Source organism: Aplidium turbinatum, chromosome 12 (assembly GCF_918807975.1).
Source record: "Aplidium turbinatum chromosome 12, kaAplTurb1.1, whole genome shotgun sequence".
Lineage (NCBI taxonomy): Eukaryota > Metazoa > Chordata > Ascidiacea > Aplousobranchia > Polyclinidae > Aplidium > Aplidium turbinatum.
Window position 1 is genome coordinate 24,300,459 of NC_137483.1, and position 23,826 is coordinate 24,324,284.

At 41.3% G+C, this 23,826-nt stretch overlaps 1 protein-coding gene across 2 annotated transcripts in view; it reads left to right on the plus strand.

The window, feature by feature from the left end:
- Positions 1-23,202, plus strand: part of LOC145781093 (calmodulin-binding transcription activator 2-like) — a 32,775-nt gene extending 9,573 nt beyond the window's left edge. Inside the window, exons 6-27 of one of the 2 annotated variants that reach the window (XM_082592843.1) lie at positions 6,132-6,223; positions 6,827-7,455; positions 7,775-7,956; positions 8,236-8,296; positions 8,745-8,881; positions 9,058-9,181; positions 9,418-9,549; positions 9,809-9,934; positions 10,529-10,656; positions 12,234-12,322; positions 12,688-12,763; positions 13,527-13,669; positions 13,810-13,892; positions 14,097-14,233; positions 14,454-14,547; positions 14,721-14,810; positions 18,449-18,528; positions 18,993-19,190; positions 19,765-19,836; positions 20,182-20,202; positions 21,628-21,821; positions 22,018-23,202. In XM_082592843.1, the coding sequence (XP_082448969.1) occupies positions 6,132-6,223; positions 6,827-7,455; positions 7,775-7,956; positions 8,236-8,296; positions 8,745-8,881; positions 9,058-9,181; positions 9,418-9,549; positions 9,809-9,934; positions 10,529-10,656; positions 12,234-12,322; positions 12,688-12,763; positions 13,527-13,669; positions 13,810-13,892; positions 14,097-14,233; positions 14,454-14,547; positions 14,721-14,810; positions 18,449-18,528; positions 18,993-19,190; positions 19,765-19,836; positions 20,182-20,202; positions 21,628-21,821; positions 22,018-22,123 (2,994 nt within the window). In that variant the 3' untranslated portion in view covers positions 22,124-23,202. The remainder of the gene's footprint in view (positions 1-6,131; positions 6,224-6,826; positions 7,456-7,774; positions 7,957-8,235; positions 8,297-8,744; positions 8,882-9,057; positions 9,182-9,417; positions 9,550-9,808; positions 9,935-10,528; positions 10,657-12,233; positions 12,323-12,687; positions 12,764-13,526; positions 13,670-13,809; positions 13,893-14,096; positions 14,234-14,453; positions 14,548-14,720; positions 14,811-18,448; positions 18,529-18,992; positions 19,191-19,764; positions 19,837-20,181; positions 20,203-21,627; positions 21,822-22,017) is intronic. The other variant, XM_082592844.1, reaches the window with a different exon arrangement.
- Positions 23,203-23,826: the final 624 nt, after the last annotated feature.

Genomic DNA, 23,826 nt, shown 5'->3' on the forward strand with positions numbered 1-23,826 from the left:
TGTTCCAAGCAAAAGTTCTATGGTATGTTCTTTGCATTTTACTGATGATTGCTTTGTGAGTTTATCGGAAGATTCTAATAGGCAACAAGTCGTATTAAGAAGAAAGGAACTTCAGATCTCAAAAGAAGGTGAGCCTCAGATTGTACAGAAAAAATGTAATGGTCTTTTGTACAAAAGATGTCCGCATTGAACGTGGACGGCTTAAAGTACACAAGACCCAAAGCTTAGTTTAGTTCAGTTTATTGGTTATGTTATATTTGTGTACGACTGTACGGTATGTAATAGGCTACATCATGTTAACCCCGCTGAAGTTACTTTGTTTTATTTCTCTATGGTTTAACAAAGCAAACTCTCTACCAAAGCTTTATTGGTTTTGTTGACGAGACAGAGGAAAAAAACAAAACAAAATTATTCAAAGCACAAATAAATTCGAACAAATAAATATTATAAATTCTAGTTAATTACCGTATCTTTTAAGATTTATGTTGCTGTGCTATCATATCTTATTTTCTCCATATAGGCCTAGTAGGCTGTTAAAAGTAGTGTTAATCATGTTGGACCTACTACCAATTATATGCAGCCCTAGGCTTATTGATTATGAAATTGAGACCTTCCATTGAATGTTTTGAGTCATAGAGTACCGGTATGTGTTGTTTAGCCCAGGGCTTCCCAAACTTTTTTCCTCGCGACCCCTTTTAATCTCCTAAAATGTTTCGCGGCCCTTTACGGTTAAAAGGATAAACAATGCAAAATAGGCCTATACGTTTGTGATATTTATTGAAAGGTTTAATTTAAAAATTTTGAAAAATAAATTTGAATTTGATGCATTCTGAGAGCACTTTCAACAAAAATGTGGGTACAAATATTTTTGTAAAATGTTGCTGTCCGGTGGCATAGCAAAAGGATAAGATTTTGTTTTCTTGGGCATTTTTCGGAAATAAAGCTAAGTGTCTGTTTTCTTGTTGCTAATTCCTGGCTGAGATATTTGAATGTTTGGTATTGGCAAAACTCGCTCTTTTAATGCAGTTTCGTTTAAAATTAAGCAAACTTTGTTTTAGAGACATAGAGACTGAAAGCATCATTCTCAATAACGTGACGTCACACGCGTACCAAAGGAGAGGGTTGTAACCCCCAATCCCCAAGTTGTAACCCCCAAAATACTTTTTAAGCTCTTTCAACAGTCTTGACAAGTGTCGATAACCAGAGGCTTAATAGGCTAACGCTTGATTCCACGCCATTGTTAGCCAAAACTTTCCAATAGGCCTAAATGAGACCATTTTAAATGAATCATTTTCAATCTTTGTTTCTAGATGTTTAATTTTTTGATGAACTCTCCAACTTTAGATTTCAATTTAACAACATAAATGTTTTCTCTTTTGAAGGACAGATTAAATTCGTTCCTTTTTTTCAAGCAAACCTGACAAATAGCATAATTTGGAAAGCCTTTCCAAAAACGTCTTTACAAAAACGGCGGACAAAGTCTAAACTTTTTTCCGTTGGAAAAATCATGATATAATTTTTTAACACTAATAACTTTTTAAAGTATTAACTTTAGTTTTGAAATCCACGTTTACAATGCAGCAAAGAGGGTTTTAAACTCCTATTCCATAATTCACTATAAAAATTTACAAAATAGGCTACTGGTAGCCTAATGAGCGCACGACTTTTAATAAGTTAATAACTTTCACAGCATCTTGCACATAAGTGTTAATATGCAGTGCTTTGTGTAAAATGTGTATACTTTCTGCGACCCCCGAATTTCGTTACGTGACCCCCACTTTGGGAAGCCCTGGTTTAGCCTATCATGAAACTCTAATCTTAAAAGAGATGCATAGCTTTTGTATTGTTACTTTTACAGAAAACTAAGGAGTGATGCATTCTGGTTATTTCTCAACTGCCCAACTTACATGTCCAGTGAACCACCACCCAAACGATCCAAAACTACTTCTGCCAGTGACAGACACAAACAAGACACTGAAAATGTAGAGAAATTGAGCAAATTATTTTTAGAAAAAGACCAGGTGAGGTCAATTTAAGACATATATGAGCGAATACAGACAGAACAAGCCATGCCATCTGAAATTACTGCATTGTTGAAAGATGACATTTTATTTCTTTGTATTGTTGACATGACTGCTGAAATTCCATCTTTAAGCATGGGGTTGCGGATTTTTTGTTGATTTGTCATACGAGTCGTTTTTGAGTAGTAAAAAAAGAAAGAACAATGTTAATATTGCAAATGGCACAATAAGTCGTTTCAGTGAAGTCACAAACCTGCTTGCTGGCCTAAAAGGTCAATTACCGTCTTGTGACACAACTAGCTTTGATGATGTTCTTCATGATTTTACAACTTCTTTTGAAGCATTTTTTCCTGATTGTAAAAGAATAAATTTCATAACTGAAGCTTATTGGAGGTTCTACAAACCGACGAAAATACTCTAGATTAACCACTGTTTTTGCATATCTGGTATGGTCAACAAGTGCAAGTGCTTACAGAGTTCTTTTAAAAAATGAAATTTTAATTTTACCTTCAGAAAGAACACTTCGTCGTATCACACACAAACTTGGTGCACCAACTCAAAATGCTTCTGTTAAATATTTAAAAGCACTGAGTTCTGAGTTGACTTTACTTGAGTCTAATGTCAACCTCATGCTGGATGAAATTTACACAGCTAGCAGAATTGTTGTTGTATTAATGTTGTATCACTCTGCTGTGACAATCACCCTGTGAATCGTTCGTTCTTTAAAAACGTCTTGTGTGAAGGTGTTCTGAATCCGATTGTTTCTCATCCAATCACAAAAAAGCCTTTGTTTTTATTGTTCGACTCAGTGCATAATTTAAAAAACATTTATAATACAACAATTTGCATAATTGAAGAGTATTTTTCTTTTCCTGATATTGACAACCCTAACATAATAAAAACTGCTAGATTTGATGACATTTGTGACTTGTAGGCCTATGCTGTAGAATCAAAACGACCCCTCAAGTTGGCACACAAATTGACAAAAAAAGTTCTTGAACCCAAAAATATTGAATAAACTTCTGCGAAATTGTCGAATAGTATTTTTCATGAAAGCACCATGAATGCCCTGCAGTACTTCAGCACGAAGGAAGGAAAACAATGGAACCGAACTGCTGACTTCATCACTATTGTTCTCAATATGTGGAAAATTGTTAATGTAAAGACACCATCTATTGGTCATCACAAAAGAGACCCACTGCAAGATCCCACTTTATGTTGTGATGATTTTAAGTTGTGTTATCTTGAAAAATTTGCTAAATTTATTGAAACTTGGTCTTCAAGTGGACTGCCTTGTTTATCAAAAGAAACATGTTTAGCTTTGAAACACACTTCGTTGACTCTCTGTCCGGTTGCTAGATACCTTCTGTCTGAACTTGGTTTTAGTTATGTCTTGCTTGGAAAATTGCAATCAGATGCTTTAGAGTCCAGATTTGGTTGATATCGTCAAATGTGTGGAGGCAATTATTTCTTTTCTGTACAGCAAGTTTTACAGAACGAACGAAAGATCAAAGCTATTTCTCTTATAAAGTTTTCTGATATCATTCTGTTATCATATCTGGTATCCATGATATCATCAATATGATCTGCAAGTTTGTTAATTGTTTTATGTCCAATTATGTTCGTCGTGCCGTAAAAGTAAAAATCAACATCGTGACGTAAAATTACGAAGTTGCGTGATGGATATTAACAACAACCAGAGATGTGACTTTATATTTTTGCTTAACTGCTTACAATGTGCTATTGAATTGGTTCAATATTGGTAGTCTATGTCTATTAACGGACAAGCGATATTTTGGGCGTCGTCGTCAGTGGAATCGTACCTCGAACATTGAGAAATTAATTAAAGCTATACCAGCACAAAGTTTCAGCCAAGAATGCGATGGGAATAATTCAGTGATAACTTTCTTTAACATTGTTCCGCGTAGCCTACCTTGTTGTTTGTGTTACATCAATGTCACACCTCTTCTTAAATTCACGTTGCATTGCAATTTTCTGTGCTGCTTAACGTACTAAAATTATTAAACAAACATTTGCAAATAACTCTTTGCTATATTCTACATAACTCACACCTAAAACAGTACTGCGGTGTTGTTTGTTCGGTGATTACGGTTTTCGTCGCATGGGGCCACTAGCGTATTCAATAAAAACCTGTGTCCAGTACAGGTAGTCTAGAAGTACATGGCTTACTGATCATAAACATTGGAATGCTGACATTGTTTACCATTAAATTATGTTCAAAATGATGCTTTCACCCCTTCTCACCCATGAAAAAGTACCCACCTGCTATCAATAAGCTATGATGTGGAGATAAAATTTAGATAAAAAAGCATCATTTTGAACATATATTAATGGTAAACAGTGTCAGCATTCCAATGTTTATGATCAGTAAGCACAGTATCTAATTATTTTCACTGTCTTCATGATAAATTATTGTTGAATTTTCTCTGACCTACATTACGGACTTGAGATTATTTGCCAAAAATTACCAAATTGTTACATTTTAAAGACATAAAATTTATAGTGAAGGAGTTTGATAACCAAAGATTTTATTTCATGAAATGAAAGAATAAATGTATGTGTTTGTCTGGTATAACTTTCAGTATGACTATAAAATGCCCATGTGGTCATTTGGGGCTCTAAACATAGGGGTAAAAAAGGGCCATTTCTGCCTGATAGGGTTTTCAAACCCCCATAACATTTCTGTTAATGGCACCACAACTCTCAAATTCAAGTTGGCAGAAGAAAAGTTTCCCATTATTACAAACAATTAGGTTTTAGAGAAATATTTTGATTGGTTTGGGTAGTACAAGCATTTGAAAATTGAAAAAAGCACTTAAACGAGGCAAAAAAGCAGGATTTTGATGACCCACCTAACACTTATGCATCAAGAGATGTTGTTTTCTGCTATTTAATTGTGTAGTATAGTTTATGATGAACTAGCACAGCAATTTTTAGTCTTCTACTACAATTACAATAAAAGTCACAGGGCTCTGAAAATGGCTGAAATTGCTATTTGCTACCCCCCCCCCCCCCCAAGTCAAAAATGAGGGTAACGCCTGAAATTCAAATTGATCTAAAACTTAGGATTCTTTCGTTTGGTAGCCTAAAGCATAGTATGACAACTTTTCAGCAAAATCTGAGAGGTTTCATATACAAGATATATTCATATTGACTGTTTTGATATGGAATGACCCTAAAAATGTACAGGCCGAGTACAGGAAAACTGCTTCTTTTCAATAGCTGAGTAATATAAGAAGGAGTTGAGATCTTCTAATTTATATCAGGCATAGCCAAGACATGTATCTTTAAGTAGTGAAAGTTTCATCACTCTGGGGTACCATCTACATGGTTATCTACCCCCCCCCCCCCCCCCCCGGAAAAGGGGGCCCGAGAGGTATTTTTTAAGTGGTGACCATTTTCAGTAGCCTTTAAAACCATTATTTCATGTTTGTATCAAGACATTTTGCTTCTATTGCTTCTACACAATGCTTATTGCCTAAATTACACAAATTTGGTGATGTTGGCCAAGAGGGGGACTCCCAGCTGATGGTCAAAATGTGAAAAATTTACATTTTGACCAACAAAAATCCAGTTTTGAGATGCCTGTAACTTTTTATCAACACATCCTAGTCCAATTATGACAGCAGATTCTGAAAGAGCAGCCCAGAAATACCCATAATACCAATTTTCAGGCATATTGCATGCATAGAAATGAAGATATGTGCCTTCAAAAACCACTGAAAATGAATGCGGCGGTCCACTGTTACGAAAAAGGGATGAGGCCCTTAAAGTTTAAACGGCCGTAAAATCTAAGCTGCTTGGAATTTTCATCTGAAACTTGGGGATTTTTCATTGCTCCCATAGGGGTACATTTGGTGCAATTTTGAGCAAAATCTGAGACGGTACCCATGGAAGCACTGGTTGAGTTGGGCTGGAATGACCCAACACGCATTCCTCATCTTTGAGGAAGACTTGCAAAATATTTGTGTCAATATTTGGTTCTTTTTGCTAAATTGAATGGACATTATAGTTTGTTGCATTAGAAACAAGTAAAAGGTGTAATTTAGTTTGAGTTTATCATGTCGGTAACAATTTTCCACCCTACAGAGCCCGGACGTGGCAGAGGAGATGGCGATCCAGATGACCAACAAACATTTCCATGACTTGCGCTCGCAACTGCGCAAGGTTGTTGGCGGGAGGTGAGCTGCGTGACAAATTTGTCTCTGTATTGCAGCTGCTAGTTTGTATTCGTGGCCGTCGCAATATTAGGGTTAACTCATTTTCTGCCTGGTGCGTCATCATGACAGGGCTGCCATGCACAAGGTTTTAGTCGCATATTTGAAGGATTTTTGCTTTGAACCTGAAACAATTTTTTTGTCTTATAAACGAACGATTCGTTGTTTTATCGTAGTTTGTGTTGAAATTTCTTGCAGTCGGGGTGCTTTGTAACAGAGCTGCCCGATGTTCGGCTGCAAATCAAACTACATGTGAATTTTTACCGAAGATATGTTTACTGTTACCAAGACAACGCTTTTCGTTATTAGAAATGCTCAATAAATCTCATTGGAAATTTCTAGGCGGCCGATGTCTTAAGATCGAAGCCTTTTTAATTAATTTGCAAATCAATATTCTGCAAGCGCTGAAAACTTCTGGTCATCAGAGCGGGTTGGAATAGGGTATACTGTTTATCGCATGATATGCCGCACTCTCGCGCGTTCATTTATGCAGGGATTGGTTTGCAGGGTTGCCGAAAATACAGTAAGTCATTACTCATTACTATTACGGAGTTTTAATGTATTTAGATGTAACAGTGACGAACCGCGAGTTATTCGGCCAAAAATGCCGGTTTCAGCCGACGGAAGGCCTATGCTGCATGATGGAAGACACAACGGCGCGACTGGAGAGAACAGCGTGACAGCAACGTTGGGGAACCATAACGGGAATTATGTACTCTCCCCACTTAATAGCACTGGCACAATTATCATTTTCAATCAATCAGTATTACCGAAGTGTGTTGGAAGTCAACAGGGCATATTGCCGTGTGATGGCAAGTATAACGGGCCCCCAGAAAACGCATGCATCACCACAAGTGTCGCCCCTCATAACAGCCCGAGCGCTACCACTAGTCGCACTGTCTTGCAAGAGAGCAGTACTGGAAGCAATGGCCAGGATTTATCTTATGTTGATAACTCGATGTCGTTCTCATCCGTGGATAACGACAGGCGGCTGGAGGTGGCTGCTGTTGCAAACAATCAATGCTCGTCTCTTTCTCCTCCAAAAGATCAGTTGGCTTGCACAACATCCCAAGCTAGTCTATCCGCTTTGTCTCCTTCCTCTACAGTGGTGCCAAGGACGCATCCTCTGATAGCTGCAGAAGAGGAGCAACACACCGAAGTGAGCCCCTTCAGATTGGCGCCGACAAAGGATTATGGTAAGAGCTTGCCCAATGCTGTTGCACTGTGCTTAGATTCAAGTTGCAACTGATTTTTCACAACATCTGACAGTCAATTGAGGATAGTTGTCTGCTGACGTATCGATGGCATCTACTGTAGCACAGAAGACGAAAGTCTGTGGTGACTTGCCAGGGTAGTCAACTCAATACTGGCATTCTTGCGTATAATACATATGATGACCTCGCCTCCATCTTACTGGTGGACGAGCTCTTTCATTGAGCAACTTGCTGGGGTTTACTCGACTTTATAAAATGTTTTGGCAACTATGCAGTTCTTAATGAGGTTTGTGCTTTCAAGGTGTCAAAGATATGATGGTACCCAATTGCAACGGTGTTCTGGAACGGCCACATTCGTCGCCCTTCGCAGAAGGCACAACCGCCACCTCCGAGTTGAACGGGCTGGATGTGTTCGACATTGAATGCTTGTTCAACTCGCCCAAGTCAATGAAGCAAAACTCTGTCGAGTCCACATCTGATCTGGTACGTTACTGGACTGGAGCTTGTCACAGCAGTCAGCACCAAATAACCTGTGCAGTGTGCATTGAGAAGACTAAAACGACTGAGGTTTCGAAATTACGTTCGGTCGGTGATTGTAAATGCAAGGTGGTGTTACTGGTAGCTTTTACTGAAAGTCGCCCAATCTCAAGTATCGACATAACGGGAACTCAACTCAGAACTGGTCGTTTTTGACTACTTGACTACCAATGGTGGCACGTTTGGAGTTGGCGCGGTTCTTGATACCTGTTGTTGTTTTCGTAGGCGAATTCATCAACAGAGAGCGCCGTCAGCGATCTGTTTCCCCAGCACTTGTGGAGCACAGGTATGTGGATATTGTTTTGTTGATGTCTTAGAATATTTTGCATGGAGTACTTCTGAAGAGATATCGCCACGTTGTTTTAGAGGCTCGGAGAGAGCGCGCCTTGAATGGCAGCCCGACTTGGTTGGTGATCTCAAGCACCGCGCTGGCCATGCAACACGGTTGATGTTTCAAATTTATTTATTGCGGATGTATTTTTATCAGATTGTAGAGAACATTATTTGGTTGGAATTCCTTGCCAGTACAAAGTCTACAAAAAGAAGCAATCACTGAATTTTTAACAAATGGTTCCCTTGCATTTCAGCATTTCTAACCAGTATAAATCTTAACGTCAGTTCAAACTGACGGCACAAAATCAAGCTTTGCAAGTATTTTGATGCTGGCAGGGATCCAGTTTTGCTTATCGCTCCTTCTTCATTCTTTCTATATTTTCCTATGTTTGCTGTTTCAGATCCAAAAGACACAAGCCCCTCCTTCATGATTGCTGACCAATCAAACCTTTTCACATCTTCATCAACGGAGGAGGTCCACGATGTGGCCACTGAGACTGTCATCATGGAGTATTCTCCCGAGTGGTCGTACACAGAGGTTACTTCAGCATTTGCATTGATCCTACGGAGGGTGGCTTGATGCATCTTGCTCTTCCAACGATTCCTGATAAAGTTTTTGCACGAACGATTACACTTTATGAAAACAGTTGTGTTGTTACCTCGTAGCTAATACAAATTTACCATACATAAACTATTGGTATTACATGCTAACAGGGCGGCATCAAGGTGCTACTGACGGGCACTTGGGACGGCCCTGGCTACTACACGTGCTGCTTCGACAGCGTCCATGTACCTGCCACTGTGGTGCAGAGCGGAGTGCTGAGATGCTACAGCCCAGGTAAGCCACGATTACCCACAGCTTGCCAAGAAGACGTTTTTTTTTTAAATCACTGATAGCTGGTGAACTATGCTTGTTACAATTGATTGTATTCTAGATACCGAAACTGATTCAAGGTTTTATTTCAAACATTAGTTACTTTAGCTTCGACGCCAGCTCGATTTCAAATCGACAACCCACCACTGCTTGCTCTAGCTTGGTGGCCTGGCATTCACTTTATGGTCGATTCATTCCAGCTCACGAAGCCGGTCTGGTGGACCTCTATGTGACACGAGATGGTGCTTTCATAACCCATCCGGTCAAGTTCGAGTACAAACCTCTTCCCGATCCTTACCGTGAGATCACCTCACAATGGCTCCAGCTTAATGGTGAAGTTGCTTGAGAAATTTCTTGTTATTTGTTAAAACTTATTTTATTTGTTGTAACAAGATGTCAAAGAGAGCAATTGCATCAGAGTGTGGTCCGTGCTACTATTAATTAACGTCATTATTTACTAGTTATCAACATATTTTACCCCAGTCAGCAAACATTCCGTTAAAACACACAGTTATATATACAATGTTATCATAGAAACAATGTTAAAAGAAACAATTTTCCCTACTGAAGTGTAAATCTTCCTTAATGCAGAAGACGCTTTCAAGATGTCCATCCTGGAGCGGTTGGAGAGGATGGAACAACGCCTCAACTCCATGGGATACAATGGAGGACAACAGCAATCGTTCCATGGTCACGTGACTGGTCATCAGCATCCTGGTGAGTGACGTCATAACCAGTCTTGTATTCCTCCGAGCGATATGCATTTTTAATGAGCGCTTGTTATATTCCCTCTCACAAGAAAAATCTTTTCATAAATTGGCTGTGAAACAATTGCAAAGTTGGTAAACACGTAAACGATCCATCTTCCCTTGTCGGTACGAAGCGACAGCTACCAACATGATTCCATTGGTCGCACAAGCACAATGAGAAAGTAAGCTTCCGCATTGTGAGCAACATTGGACCTTTCTAAGCGCTTGAGTACATCACCAATCGTGTGCTAATGTTAAGTTCAACCGCTCAACATCTATTTTTGTATTGATCATCAGATCTTCTAAAGTTTTGTAAATCAACCTAGCAAATATCACGTTTTGAACCACAGAACAGCAAAAGATCCACGCGCTTACGAAATACACAAAATTACCTACCAAACTGTTTGTACTGTGGAAGGAATTGTCAAGAAATATTTTCCATGGACATTTTTTCTTGCATCATTTTATAAATAACCATAATGTTTAGCGCAATATTTTGCGCATGTTCCTGCAATGACGCTTGCTTGGTCGTGGTGCAAGTTGCTGCATTGGTGTGTTGCAGGAACCTCTACAGTCAGACCGCTTGTTGGATCTTGTACAGAAGCAGAAGACTTTGAGGTTAGGGTGGTTGCGTTGTGCCAACGCATGCATCACCTGTGTGGGACGGTGGTCGGCTCATTCGATACCAAGGTTGGTCATTACGCTACAACGTGTTGGAGGTCCTTGTTTTGTCAGTTGTATAAAAATATGGGATTTTTGAGGTCTAATTTTAATGTAGGCCTAGTAGTCTTGATCAAACTGTTTTGAAGAATTCAAAGAAAATGAAGGGGTGTACCAGCAAACATCTATAGGATTGGCCCATGATACTAGAGAAGGATCCACAGAGGATACAAACTGATATGAATGAATCAACAAGTGAATAAAAAAATAACAGTTAACCTCTCAAGTACATGTAGCTCCACACAAAGTGAAATTTACATGCCTTTTGACTCTTTTTTATTATTTCTTTAAAAGTAATGTCTAAAAAGACATTATTAACATTACTTTTAAAGAAATAATAAAAAATAGTCAAAAGGCATGTTAATTTCACTTTGTGTGGAGCACTGGAGCTACATGTACTTGAGAGGTTAACTGTTATTTTTTTATTCACTTGTTGATTCATTCATATCAGTTTGTATCCTCTGTGGATCCTTCTCTAGTATCATGGGCCAATCCTATAGATGTTTGCTGGTACACCCCTTTATTTTCTTTGAATTTTAATACTTATATGTGCCGCTTGTATCTAATTTCTTGTATTTTAGATCCATCTCAGATGATTGTTATGTCCTAGCTCAGTTGTAAATTCTTGTCTTTTTTTCTAGTTTTTATTTTTAACAAATTCCAGTCATTTCTTAGCACAATTTCTCTCAAAAAAATCACACCTTCTAATAGGCGGGAAAATTACGTTTCGCTGAGGTCCAAAATGAAAAATTAAATCCATTCTCATTGAATAATATAAGATGTTCTGCTGGTGCAAATTAAGCTAAACTATCACAAGATGTATACACTGACAATCTGCTTTTATTCCAACGTTTTGTCAATCAGACACGACTGACTTCTTCAGGGGGCTAGACCGGGTAGTGACTGAAGTCAGTCGTGTCTGATTGACGAAACGTCGGAATAAAAGCAGATTGTCACTGTATACATCTTGTGATACTTTAGATTAATTTGCACCAGCAGAACATCTCATTATTTAATTAAATGCCTGGTGAACAGCCTCATTCAATTTTCACCATTCTCATTGTATCACTACAATCACTCTTAAACTCATCTTCTCAACACTTTCAGACAACTTTCTACTTTCACTTTACTACGCTGAAGAGATCGGAAGATCGAAACACTGGCCATTGTCCGTAGTTACTTTTAATAATGTCTTTTTAAACATTCTTTTTGGACAGTAATGTCTTTTTAGACATTACTTTTAAAGAAATAATAAAAAGAGTCAAGAGGCATGTTAATTTCACTTTGTGTGGAGCTACATGTACTTGAGAGGTTAACTGTTATTTTTCACTTGTTTTGAAGAAGTTGGCATTTTCTTGCTTGATGACACGCAGCTCGGTTTTTACAAACCACGTCTCTGTGGGTTTGGTTTGTGTCGTATTTTTTGCCTGCTTGGTGTGTTATGTTTTCCACAACCATATGGATATTTTGTGTGATTATAGAGGCAATTAACATCTCCCAACGTTATATCAACGTAGTGTGACCACTGACTTGTCTTCTATGACCAGGTGCACCATTCTGAGGATGGCATGACGGTTCTGCACTTCGCCGCTGCTCTGGGGTATTCGACACTAATCACGTCCCTTCGTTCCTTATGGTAAGCTGCTGTGGTTGGTTGTTGCGTAGTGGACAAATGATTACAAAAATAGACAAAAATGATCACGTCACATGATGATGATGACATCACGTCACATGATGATGACAGGATTTAAACTTTGTGCGATATTTCTTCAAGTGGGAGAAGCATATTCTGGTGGTTCAACCTATAACCACCTGCACGTTAACGATTTATTCACAGGATAGCCACTTGCGTGCTCTGGTTAACGGCATAAACTTATTATTACAACCGGGAAAATATGTCAATTTTAATCAATGGCCCATCCTGCAGGTGTTAGTGGACAAAATTCTCTCATCCATGATGTAGTCGCCTACTGTTTTCCTAACCAGCTACCTTTGTTGCAGGTTGGAATCCTGGAATGAGTTCCTATCCCTGGAATGCAACCCTGCCTCCCTGGACAAGTTCGACTTTTCACCTCTGGTAGGAAGGAGAGTTGGTGGTTTGCCACAAGCAGCGAATATTAATATCACCCATGGCCACCTGGAGATGCGGCCTGATTTGTCACATTTTGCAGATTTTGATTACAGCTACTGCTAGTGCTTGACTGACATTTTTCGAGATGTTTTTACTTTTTGCGGTTTCCTAATGACATAAAACTTTTTGTTGCCTTGGGGAAGCAGTAGCAAATGAGAAAAGGTAAGTTGAAAAACGCAAAATCAGACTGTTATTAAAAGTTAACAGTCTGACTAAAATCTTCGAAATCAAATTTTCTTTGTTTTTCAACATGTAAAGATGTTAAAACCTATTGTGTCGTCTGGAGAAAAGAATGGAGAAAGCGTAAAAATCTAATTTTTAGAAAAAATTATTTAAACGTTCGTCCAAAGTTAGAAAAACCTGGAAATTTCAGCAAAATGTGACAAATCAGGCCGTATCTTTAGGTGGCCATGTATCACCCAATATTCTTGGTTGATTGTAACTTGTTACTTCAATGCCAAGTTTTTAATAAATTACTTTTTATATATTTTCACCAATGTCTTGGCAGTTGGACGCCATTGCTCTACGTGTTTGCTAGAGCAAGGTCGCAGTGACGTCGTTGTTCAGCTGTCATATGTCGTCACCTTCCCGATGACGTCATTGGTTGACATGTGCTTCATGTATTTGAACCACAAGTGATTGAAACTTGAGTCTGGAGTGTTGTCTTTGCCAGTACTCGATGCATCTCACTGGCGTTGCTTCTTTTCAGATGTGGGCGGCCGCCACTGGCAGGCTGTCGTGTGTCAATGCGCTCTACGAGTGGCTTCCATCGTGTTTGCACTTTCGCGATGTCCTCGGGCGCTCTCCAGCGGCTGTAGCGTCCCAGCGCGGACATGTCCTTGTCGCCGCCAGGTGGGTTGATGTTGATTCAGTGACAATGTGACAGAGCAGTGAGCATAGACTGAGTGAGTAGTGACGTGCCGTCTGATGTTGATTCATTGGTGAGAAGTGTTTGTTGGTAGCCAGGCTATATAGCTGTGGTTGCGTTGCAGATTGGAGGGGCTGGCTAGCAATGATGACAAGATGTTGGGGGGACAGCAGGAGGAAGAAGATGATGCTGACATCAGTTCCATCAGTAAGCATCACGGTTTGAACTTTTAGTACCACACTACTACACCCGGCCAGTTTGTATGTTGGCTCGATGACTTCGTCCAAGTGATCCAACCCGATCGACTGTGGAGAACTATCAAGTTTGTTCCGAGACTGACTTGTGGTCGTGATAGGCCATAATCAGGCGGGTGGTGAGTGTTGCTGTAGTAACCATGCCATTATACACCAGGTGAAAGCGTTGTGTCAAGCCGGGTGGACACAATCGACTCCGGGGAGGATTCCATGGAGACCGACGACACCTCGTCATTAGTGGATGCACTGTGCTCCGAAGCGCAGACGTCGCGCGATGGATGCGATGAGGATCCGGTAAGTTGGAAAAGACGAGGGAAATGTTGAGAGTATGAGCTGAACATTAAAATGAGTGATCGACTTTTGCTTCTTCACTTATTTTCTCCTTCTGTTGCTGACGGCTCGAAAGTCACCACGATGATGCACGGGCGACAGCCGCTCCGATCCCTTTGAAAAGTATGAAACATTTTTACATCACCCAACGATTGTACTTCGTTAACATTTGTCCCATGTGCAGGCATTTGGTGGATGTCCTGAACTGGTTTGGACCTCTGACGAGACATGGGACAACTCCGATGTGAAAGTGTCCGAACAACTACTAGACAGCCAGGGTACATAATGGTGTGTGTAGCGACCACGCACTATAGTTAATGTGTGTTGTGTTGTCATTGGTATAGAAATCTAATGTTAAATGCGGGATGTGTTTTCGCTTCGTGAGTACCAACGAATGTTGGAATGATTTCGTTCGTCCTTCTGACGCGTCACTGATCGATTGTTTTCGCAGACGGGTGCGGGAGCGACCGAGTGACGTCACTGGCCGAGCAGATAGTGGAAGCAATTCCTTGCCACTACAGACATGGACCTGATGATGCTGGTGCGTTACTTGTTGGTGGCTGCTTTCACAGTTTATCATTGCTTTGGTGGCTGCTTTCACAGTTTATCATTGCTTTGCCAGTCTAGCATGCTTCTAACGACGCTGTTTAGTGTTTATGAAACAGATAAACCAATAGCTAGAAGTCCCAGCTCATCATCATCATTAAGTTCCTTCCTCTCGTCGAGGGTTGGAGGCAATGAGACGCCAAGTTTCTCTGTTGTGAGATTTTTTTACTGCAGTTTTGTAATTAATTCCTGACCAGTCTTCAATATCATTAGTCCAAATTCTTGGTTGTCTGCCCCTATTTCGTTTGCCGTTCATTTTTCCTTCTAGTAGTTGTCTTTGAATAGAATTATTGCGAATAATGTGGCCAAAATATTTCAATTTTCTTGATTTAATTGTTTGTAGAATTTCCATGTTGGTTTGTATTCTGGACAGTACATCTTTGTTTGTGATTTTATCCTTCCATGAAATTTTAAGCATTCTTCTATAAATCCACATTTCAAGTGCCTCAAGTCGTTTAACCATTTGTGATGACAGTGTCCATGTTTCTGCATTGTAAAGTAACGTAGTCCATATATAACATTTCATAATTCGTTTTCGATTGTTGATGTTAATTTTGCGTGTTGTTAATGTCTTTTTCATTTTTACGAAGTCCCAGCTAAGTTCAAGTAAACTCTCAAGTAGAGGTGTGAGTCGTTTTTTTGTTCTCGTTTTTCTTTAAATATGTTTTGTTGAGAAAAAACAAAATACGATTGTTTTTTGCACCAACAATCTGTCAAACATTGAAACGTTGAAACAAAATTTGTACAAAGGAGGTTGAACTTAGTCGCCGCTGTGACCGAATAGTCCTCATCCTCATCATTGGTAGCACTTGCTGAGCATGCGACCACACTTCTGACTTACAGAACTAAGTTAAAACCACAGTAAACTAATTTATAATAAGTTATTCAGCTGGTATAATTCAACACTTTTTTTTGCAGTTCTTTGTTATGATAAATAAAAACAGTTGTTACTTGAAAAAATCTATGAAACGATCGGGAATAGTATAAAAAGCGAAAAAAAAACGTGACGACTAAAAAACGTTTTTAACCAGCCCTGCTCAAGTACAACAGGTTTGACATTTAGATTCAGTACATCTCTGTGTTCTAATTAGGCTTGGGGCCGTTGTGCAGGAATCCGTCTTAGGGGAATAGTAGGGGCCATTGTGCAGGAATCCGTCTTAGGGGAATAGTACGGGCCATTGTACAGGAATCCGTCTTAAGGGAATAGTACGGGCCATTGTGCAGGAATCCGTCTTGGGGGAATAGTAGGGGTCATTGTGCAGGAATCCGTCTTAGGGGAATAGTACGGGCCATTGTGCAGGAATCCGTCTTAAGGGAATAGTAGGGGCCATTGTGCAGGAATCCGTCTTAGAGGAATAGTAGGGGCCATTGTGCAGGAATCCGTCTTAGGAGAATAGTAGGGGCCATTGTGCAGGAATCCGTCTTAAGGGAATAGTACGGGCCATTGTGCAGGAATCCGTCTTAGGGGAATAGTAGGGGCCATTGTGCAGGAATCCGTCTTAGGGGAATAGTAGGGGCCATTGTGCAGGAATCCGTCTTAAGGGAATAGTACGGGCCATTGTGCAGGAATCCGTCTTGGGGGAATAGTAGGGGTCATTGTGCAAGAATCCGTCTTAGGGGAATAGTAGGGGCCATTGTGCAGGAATCCGTCTTAAGGGAATAGTACGGGCCATTGTGCAAGAATCCGTTTTAGGGGAATAGTACGGGCCATTGTGCAGGAATCCGTCTTAGGGGAATAGTAGGGGCCATTGTGCAGGAATCCGTTTTAAGGGAATAGTACGGGCCATTGTGCAGGAATCCATCTTAGGGGAATAGTAGGGGCCATTGTGCAGGAATCCGTCTTAGGGGAATAGTAGGGGCCATTGTGCAGGAATCCGTCTTAAGGGAATAGTACGGGCCATTGTGCAGGAATCCGTTTTGGGGGAATAGTAGGGGTCATTGTGCAGGAATCCGTCTTAGGGGAATAGTAGGGGCCATTGTGCAGGAATCCGTCTTAAGGGAATAGTAGGGGCCATTGTGCAGGAATCCGTCTTAGGGGAATAGTACAGGCTATTGTGCAGGAATCCGTCTTAGGGGAATAGTAGTGGCCATTGTGCAGGAATCCGTCTTAGGGGAATAGTAGGGGCCATTGTGCAGGAATCCGTCTTAGGGGAATAGTAGTGGCCATTGTGCAGGAATCCGTTCTAAGGGAATAGTACGGGCCATTGTGCAGGAATCCGTCTTAGGGGAATAGTAGGGGCCATTGTGCAGGAATCCGTCTTAAGGGAATAGTACGGGCCATTGTGCAGGAATCCGTCTTAGGGGAATAGTAGGGGTCTTGTGCAGGAATCTGTCTTAAGGGAATAGTACGGGCCATTGTGCAGGAATCCGTCTTAAGGGAATAGTAGGGGCCATTGTGCAGGAATCCGTCTTAAGGGAATAGTACGGGCCATTGTGCAGGAATCCGTCTTAGGGGAATAGTACGGGCCATTGTGCAGGAATCCGTCTTAGGGGAATAGTAGGGGTCATTGTGCAGGAATCCGTCTTAAGGGAATAGTAGGGGTCATTGTGCAGGAATCCGTCTTAGGGGAATAGTAGGGACCATTGTGCAGGAATCCGTCTTAAGGGAATAGTAGGGGCCATTGTGCAGGAATCCGTCTTAGGGGAATAGTACGGGTCATTGTGCAGGAATCCGTCTTAGGGGAATAGTAGGGGCCATTGTGCAGGAATCCGTCTTAGGGGAATAGTAGGGGCCATTGTGCAGGAATCTGTCTTAGGGGAATAATAGGGGTCATTGTGCAGGAATCCGTCTTAAGGGAATAGTACGGGTCATTGTGCAGGAATCCGTCTTAGGGGAATAGTAGGGCTCATTGTGCAGGAATCCGTCTTAAGGGAATGGTAGGGGCCATTGTGCAGGAATCCGTCTTAAGGGAATAGTAGGGGTCATTGTGCAGGAATCTGTCTTAAGGGAATAGTAGGGATCATTGTGCAGGAATCCGTCTTAGGGGAATAGTAGGGGCCATTGTGCAGGAATCCGTCTTAGGGGAATAGTAGGGGTCATTGTGCAGGAATCCGTCTTAGGGGAATAGTACGGGCCATTGTGCAGGAATCCGTCTTAGGGGAATAGTACGGGTCATTGTGCAGGAATCTGTCTTAGGGGAATAGTAGGGATCATTGTGCAGGAATATAATTGTTTTTTAATTCGAAATGCGGTCAATGAGATATTGTGGTTCATAGAGTAAAAATGATGAAAATGTTTAGGTTGATATTTTGAGATCACAATACAAAGCATAGTTTCCCTGCCAAGTATGTGGCTTGCACTCAAAAGTGTAACGGAAAGTGAGTTTTGGGCCGTAAGGAAGGTCTGTCACCCTAAATGTCATCGTTAGAAAAAAAAGACTTACCTTTTCTTTATCAGAATATTGAGATGTACTAAATCCAGGTGTCAAACCGACTGAGATCAAACCTTTTGTACTTGAGAGTGTAGCTGAACTCGGCTGAGCTCTCTAACTACAAGGAGCGTTGATTTGATATATTCGTATAATTTCACCAAACAAGCGAGATCGTTGTTTGATGATCACCACTTTCTATCAGGCTTGACACTACGATCACTTCCTTATTACGTCAATTCCCGATGTGGAGCACAGTCGTTCAGGGATTTCCCCTCTAATCAGGTACGTCATTGCAAAGTGCAAGGTGACACAATCTCACCTGTAAGCTTCACTGTTCGTGATGAGGCTGCGGCGCTCTTGTTTGTTCCTTACTGGAATGATGCTATTCAAGAGTATCCACCTCGCCCCCTTATATGTAAAACCATGTGAAGACACCTTACTGCGGCATGAGTTAGTCCCATGCGGCTACTCATGCCCATTACAACAACGTACTGCGCTGTTCAATGTTGTCCACATGTTCTGGCATTAACAAGATGGATGATCGCTATCAGTCGGGCAAGACCTGTCCATCACTCCTGTAGTGGTGCGCGTAATGACCTTTTATATACGACGCCATGAGTAGCTGTTCTATTCAGCAACCATCCTGCTTCAGTTTCGTTTGGCTGAATGCGTGTTAAAGGATGGTAGCAATGGGATATAGAGTGGGGAACACTTTGTTTTACATTTAGTTGTTTGTTTTATTTTAGACTTTGTACCGTCGGGGAATCCCTGTGGTTTGCCATATGAATTGGAGCCAGTTTCTTCAACTACCCCCCAGAGACTCCCTTCCCGACCCCTGTTATCACCCCAGTGACTTGGACTTTGACTCCCTCCGACTAACCGAGCACGAGCAAAGACAACTTTATATCGCGGCTCGCACTGTGCTCAACGCTTATCGACGCGAGGTGAGCGCGAAAGCTTCTGCGTTGTTTGTAGCCACCGACTTGTAGTTATCATCTCTCTCTTGTAGTTATCATCTCAGCCACCGACTTGTAGTTATCATCTCTCTCTTGTAGTTATCATCTCAGCCACCGACTTGTAGTTATCATCAGTTTTCAGTGACATTGAAAAAAATTACACTCTGATAACATTTGCCTGAGTTTCAAAATGCTTGGCCTTGTGCTTTTCAAACGAGTGTTGTTTGGAGCAAAAATATCGCTTCATCTTGGTTGCGTTTCATTTCGAATTTACCTCAGCAGGAGATTCTTGCAACTAATGCAACGTCACTTATGAGCAGCATCGCAAAATAAGGTTCTCCTATGCAGAGCAACATTGTGAGATATGTTGCTTTACCAAAACCTTCTGCAATAGGTTAGGTCGTGATGGTTGCATTGGGTTGGGTATGCACTCAACAGGTGATTGGAAACTTTATCGCACAACAAGAGTATACGCAAGAGCAGTGTTAGCGCTGTTTAGTATTTATTTTTCTATTTAATCCGAAGTTTCTTCCCATTTCCAATTTGCACCGTGACTTTACAGGGTATCCCGCTCCGTTCGGAGGTTGTGAGAGCTTCCCTTCTCATCCAGCGATGTTATAGGAAGTACAAGAAGGTGAGTCAGTGTTACAGGAATCCTGGTTCGATACCCTGTCACGGTTTTGTTGTTTAATTAACCCTTTGTGAACAATTTGCAACAATTTAAACTTCAACAACATCTCGATTCCTCCCTAGGTTTGTTGCATACATTGCACGGCGTATACATAGGATGGTCGCCAAGAAGTTTTAATATCGGGTTAGTCGTTGGCGACAACACTGCAGTTTTGACAATTGGTACTTTCATGTAGTAGGTAGAGCTGTCAACTAGGAGTGTGTTTTTTTGTTTGGGCGATTCTGAATGTGAGCCCCACACCGCCGTCAAGGTGCGGTAATAACCATGACTACTTTTGTGTCGTGCAAGCGATCTTTGGACTGGGAGCAGGTAATTATGTTTTAATATTTATATTTATATATTATTTTAACGCAATGATACGGTGGATCTGCAACATTAGACCGCAAGAGAACCAGTACACCAGCTCAGACACTCTACTCGCCAGGCTGGGTTTGCGAAAGATTGAAGACGACCTCCGATTCAACCGTTTCCGCTGGTTTGGACATGTTGAAAGGAGCAGCGGATGGATAAATCAATGCCGAGATGTGCCAGTAGCTAGTACAAAGAAGCCTGGACGTCCCAGGAAGACATGGAGTGGCACCGTAAACGATGACAGGAAGCGGTGGCAGATGACCAACACTAGCCCCCTAGATCGTGATGAATGGAGACTGAGGATGTGCCTTGCCAGACCCCGTCCTACCCTGATTCTAGGGAATGAGACGTAAAACAGGAAGAAGAAGATACCATTGGTTAGCTTGGATCTTGCGACGGCGATTGTAATTTACTGAACACTTTAGCTGCGCTCTAATTTTTGTAGGCAAGTTTTTGCCTTTACCTCATCAGGAATATCGTTGTGTTATCTCGAAGTTGCATGGAAGTTCATTAATCTCTACACAACACAATGTAACTATACAATGCATACATGCTAATGGCCTTGGTTTAAAAGTTGAGGAAAGTGTGCAGTTTACCCAGTGATAATGTTTTGTTACCATCGCCAAAAGAAAGTATCTTCAAGAATATAAAAACAAAAAAGTTTAAAGGTTTCTTCTGAAAAACAATGAAGTTGTAAAATCATTGAATGAAACAACAAACCAATGAAACTTCTTTTCACAAAAGAGGGCAGTTCAATCGCAGTGAATAATGACGGACCATCACTTTATTTGTGTTCAAAACTGTCTGAAAACCAAGTTCCCCTGCTCTTAAAGCAACTTGAATATCATATCCAGGATCCAAACGATTCCTACTTTCAATATGCTTGCAACAGAAATGCATACGAGGTACCTTGTTGAAAAAACAAGGAGTTTATAATGGCTTCCAGCAGCGCAATATTCCATGCTCCGACAGCACTTCGTATTCAAAAGGATTGCGAGCACCATGGACTCAACTGCAAACCATGCTTAGTCCTCCGCCAAACCTCCTGAAACGGGTACTGCCAAGCAACAACTACCGTAGCATGCAGTTCAGTGCTTACAAACCACACAGCCAATTTTCTGCTTGCTACAGCCATTCGGACTCTTTATTTTTACGGCAGCTCATATTATAAATACTTTCGAAAGCCTTTTTTTTAAATGCACTCTTAGTAAACTTCAGCATAACAAGCTCCCAAAATTACCCCTAGAAATGTCGACTTCACCCCATTCGGGGTAATTTACCCCGGTTGGCCTACCACTGTAGTGGCGTCGTGAAACGAAACAGTCCATGTTTAATCTCACACCATGGCGCTGCAGAGATTCTGACTCGTATCTTGGCTTCTAGTTTGCGCTGAGCAAGAAGATGAACGAGGCGGCCGTTCTCATCCAAAGCAAGTTCCGTTCCTACCAGGAACAGAAGCGCTTCCAACGGAGCAAACATGCGGCCATATTGATTCAGTCCTTTTACCGGAGCTACAAAGGCAGCAGCAGACCTGGTCAGCAGCAGCACGCAGTCCGACTCATAGAGGACGCGCTCAGGTGAGCCACTTATATGTGCTTGTGTCTTCGCCGCTGCAGTCATAGCGAATGACTTCTGCATTGCCAACTAAATATACAAATTTAAGAGCACGTCATAGTTGGGTTGCAATTTTAAATCGAGTTTAATCCTCCAAGTAAACTTTTTAATGGTCGTAAAGAGGTCGTAAGAGGTGGTAACTGCGGCTGTCTTTTTCAGAAATCATATAACCCGACGACACCACCAAGCCGCAAGGAAAATCCAGAGATTTCTCCGCTTGAGGTCAAACGCGTGCTCTCGTCGTCATTCGTTCAATCAACATTGACGCGACAATGTGTTGCCGCGTATTGTCGTTTCCGCATGGTGGTCAAACACCCCCACAACTTTCAATTTTCCAAACGTGTCGCCACAGCTTAACTCTAGAAAATAGAGTCTTAAAATGAAGATTATTCTCAAGATTTTTTGATTACTAGCCCGGAGCCTATTTGTAATCTGCAGGTCGCTGCAGTGTTTTACCCGGTAGACGTTTTAAACCACGGACAATTTTCCCTATCAACCAGCTGACTGCAGTCATTGTGAACCTTCCAGCACTCAGCCAGAGAGTTGAGTTTGGTTTGAACTTTGTTTGGTAATTAGCCTACAGAAGAAAAAATAGTAATGGCAGAGTGGTAATCGAACCCACGCCACCGCAATAACTGTTTCCTAGCCCTAACCCTTCAGGTCACCCGGGCGACGGCGAAACGTTCGATTTATTTCCAAATTCACTTTTTGATGTGCACAAGTCGCATGACTGCAATCAGCTGATTTAAATCTTGCTTTCTGATTGGACCTGCAGATTACAAATACGCAGCCCGGAGTGGGCAGCCACTGTGACAAAAATGGTTCCGTTCCACGTCTGATGGCCGCCAGAAGGGGATGATGTGTAATGACCCAGGAGCTATCAGAGAATTGAGACTTATGTTGATCTCCATAGAAGCCCACTATCCTTGTACGGCGAAGTGTCACATAGACAATAATGTATGATAGTTTTCAAGAATTAACCATAAAGTGTATTGATAATGTTGAGCTGTTTAATCTTCGTTTGAAATCTTTATATTGTTTGGTTCCCGTCCTGGCCGTCGTTGGTTGGATCTAGCCGCCTCCAGCTGGAGCTTAGACAAAAAAGTTGCTTGTAGGCGCGCTGCTGCAATTTTCAAAAGATGAAAGATGTTGTCCAACGCATGTTCATGGTGCAGCATCCCTGCACACCTCCTCGCTGTCCTCCAGTCGCAGAGGACTATCCTACTAGAAGCCCTGAGATTATAACTCTTCTTAAAATTTGCACATTTAAAATTGTTGAAGTAGCCAGCCCCACCAATGCATGTGTGTGTAGAGCAGTATTGTAATAAAGTTTTGATGTGAATATTGTGGTTGTCAACGCGTGATGGCAGAAGGTTGTCGCAAGAATCGACGCGAGCTCGACAGCAGAGGGCCCAAGGACCTGTCGCCTGGCCTGATGTTGTGGGCGAATACTTAGTTGGTTCTACAGCCGCCCTTGCGTTTTAGAGTCGAACGAAGATGGAACTTTGCAAGGCGAGCAGGACACGGACACGAAAGGTTAATGCGGAGATACGAGACACTATAAACTTTTCTGTTTTAGGGGGGAATCGTTGCCTGCAATGATCAAACGCTTCGATAAATTTATCAAGGTTTATGAAGCTGCAAAGAATAATCACTTGTGGAGAATAAATACGTTTGTTTCGGATTGCTTTCATTGGAAGCAAATGGCACAGAAGTAGGTTTTTGCCTGATACTAAATTTGTTTCTGCTTTTCACAGCAGGTTGTCTGACGAAGCCTCACCCGCATTGGCTCGTTCAAACAGCTGTCTTGATCGATTTCGTGCGATGTTTCGAGTTTTGTTTCAAACTAAAAGTATAATCATACCGGACTTACGAGTCGGTTTTTAAAAGAGTCACAATTTGTTTAGTATTTAAGATTCGTCTCAAAGTTTGTGTACATTCATCTCACCCAAGGTCTCCATGCTTAAA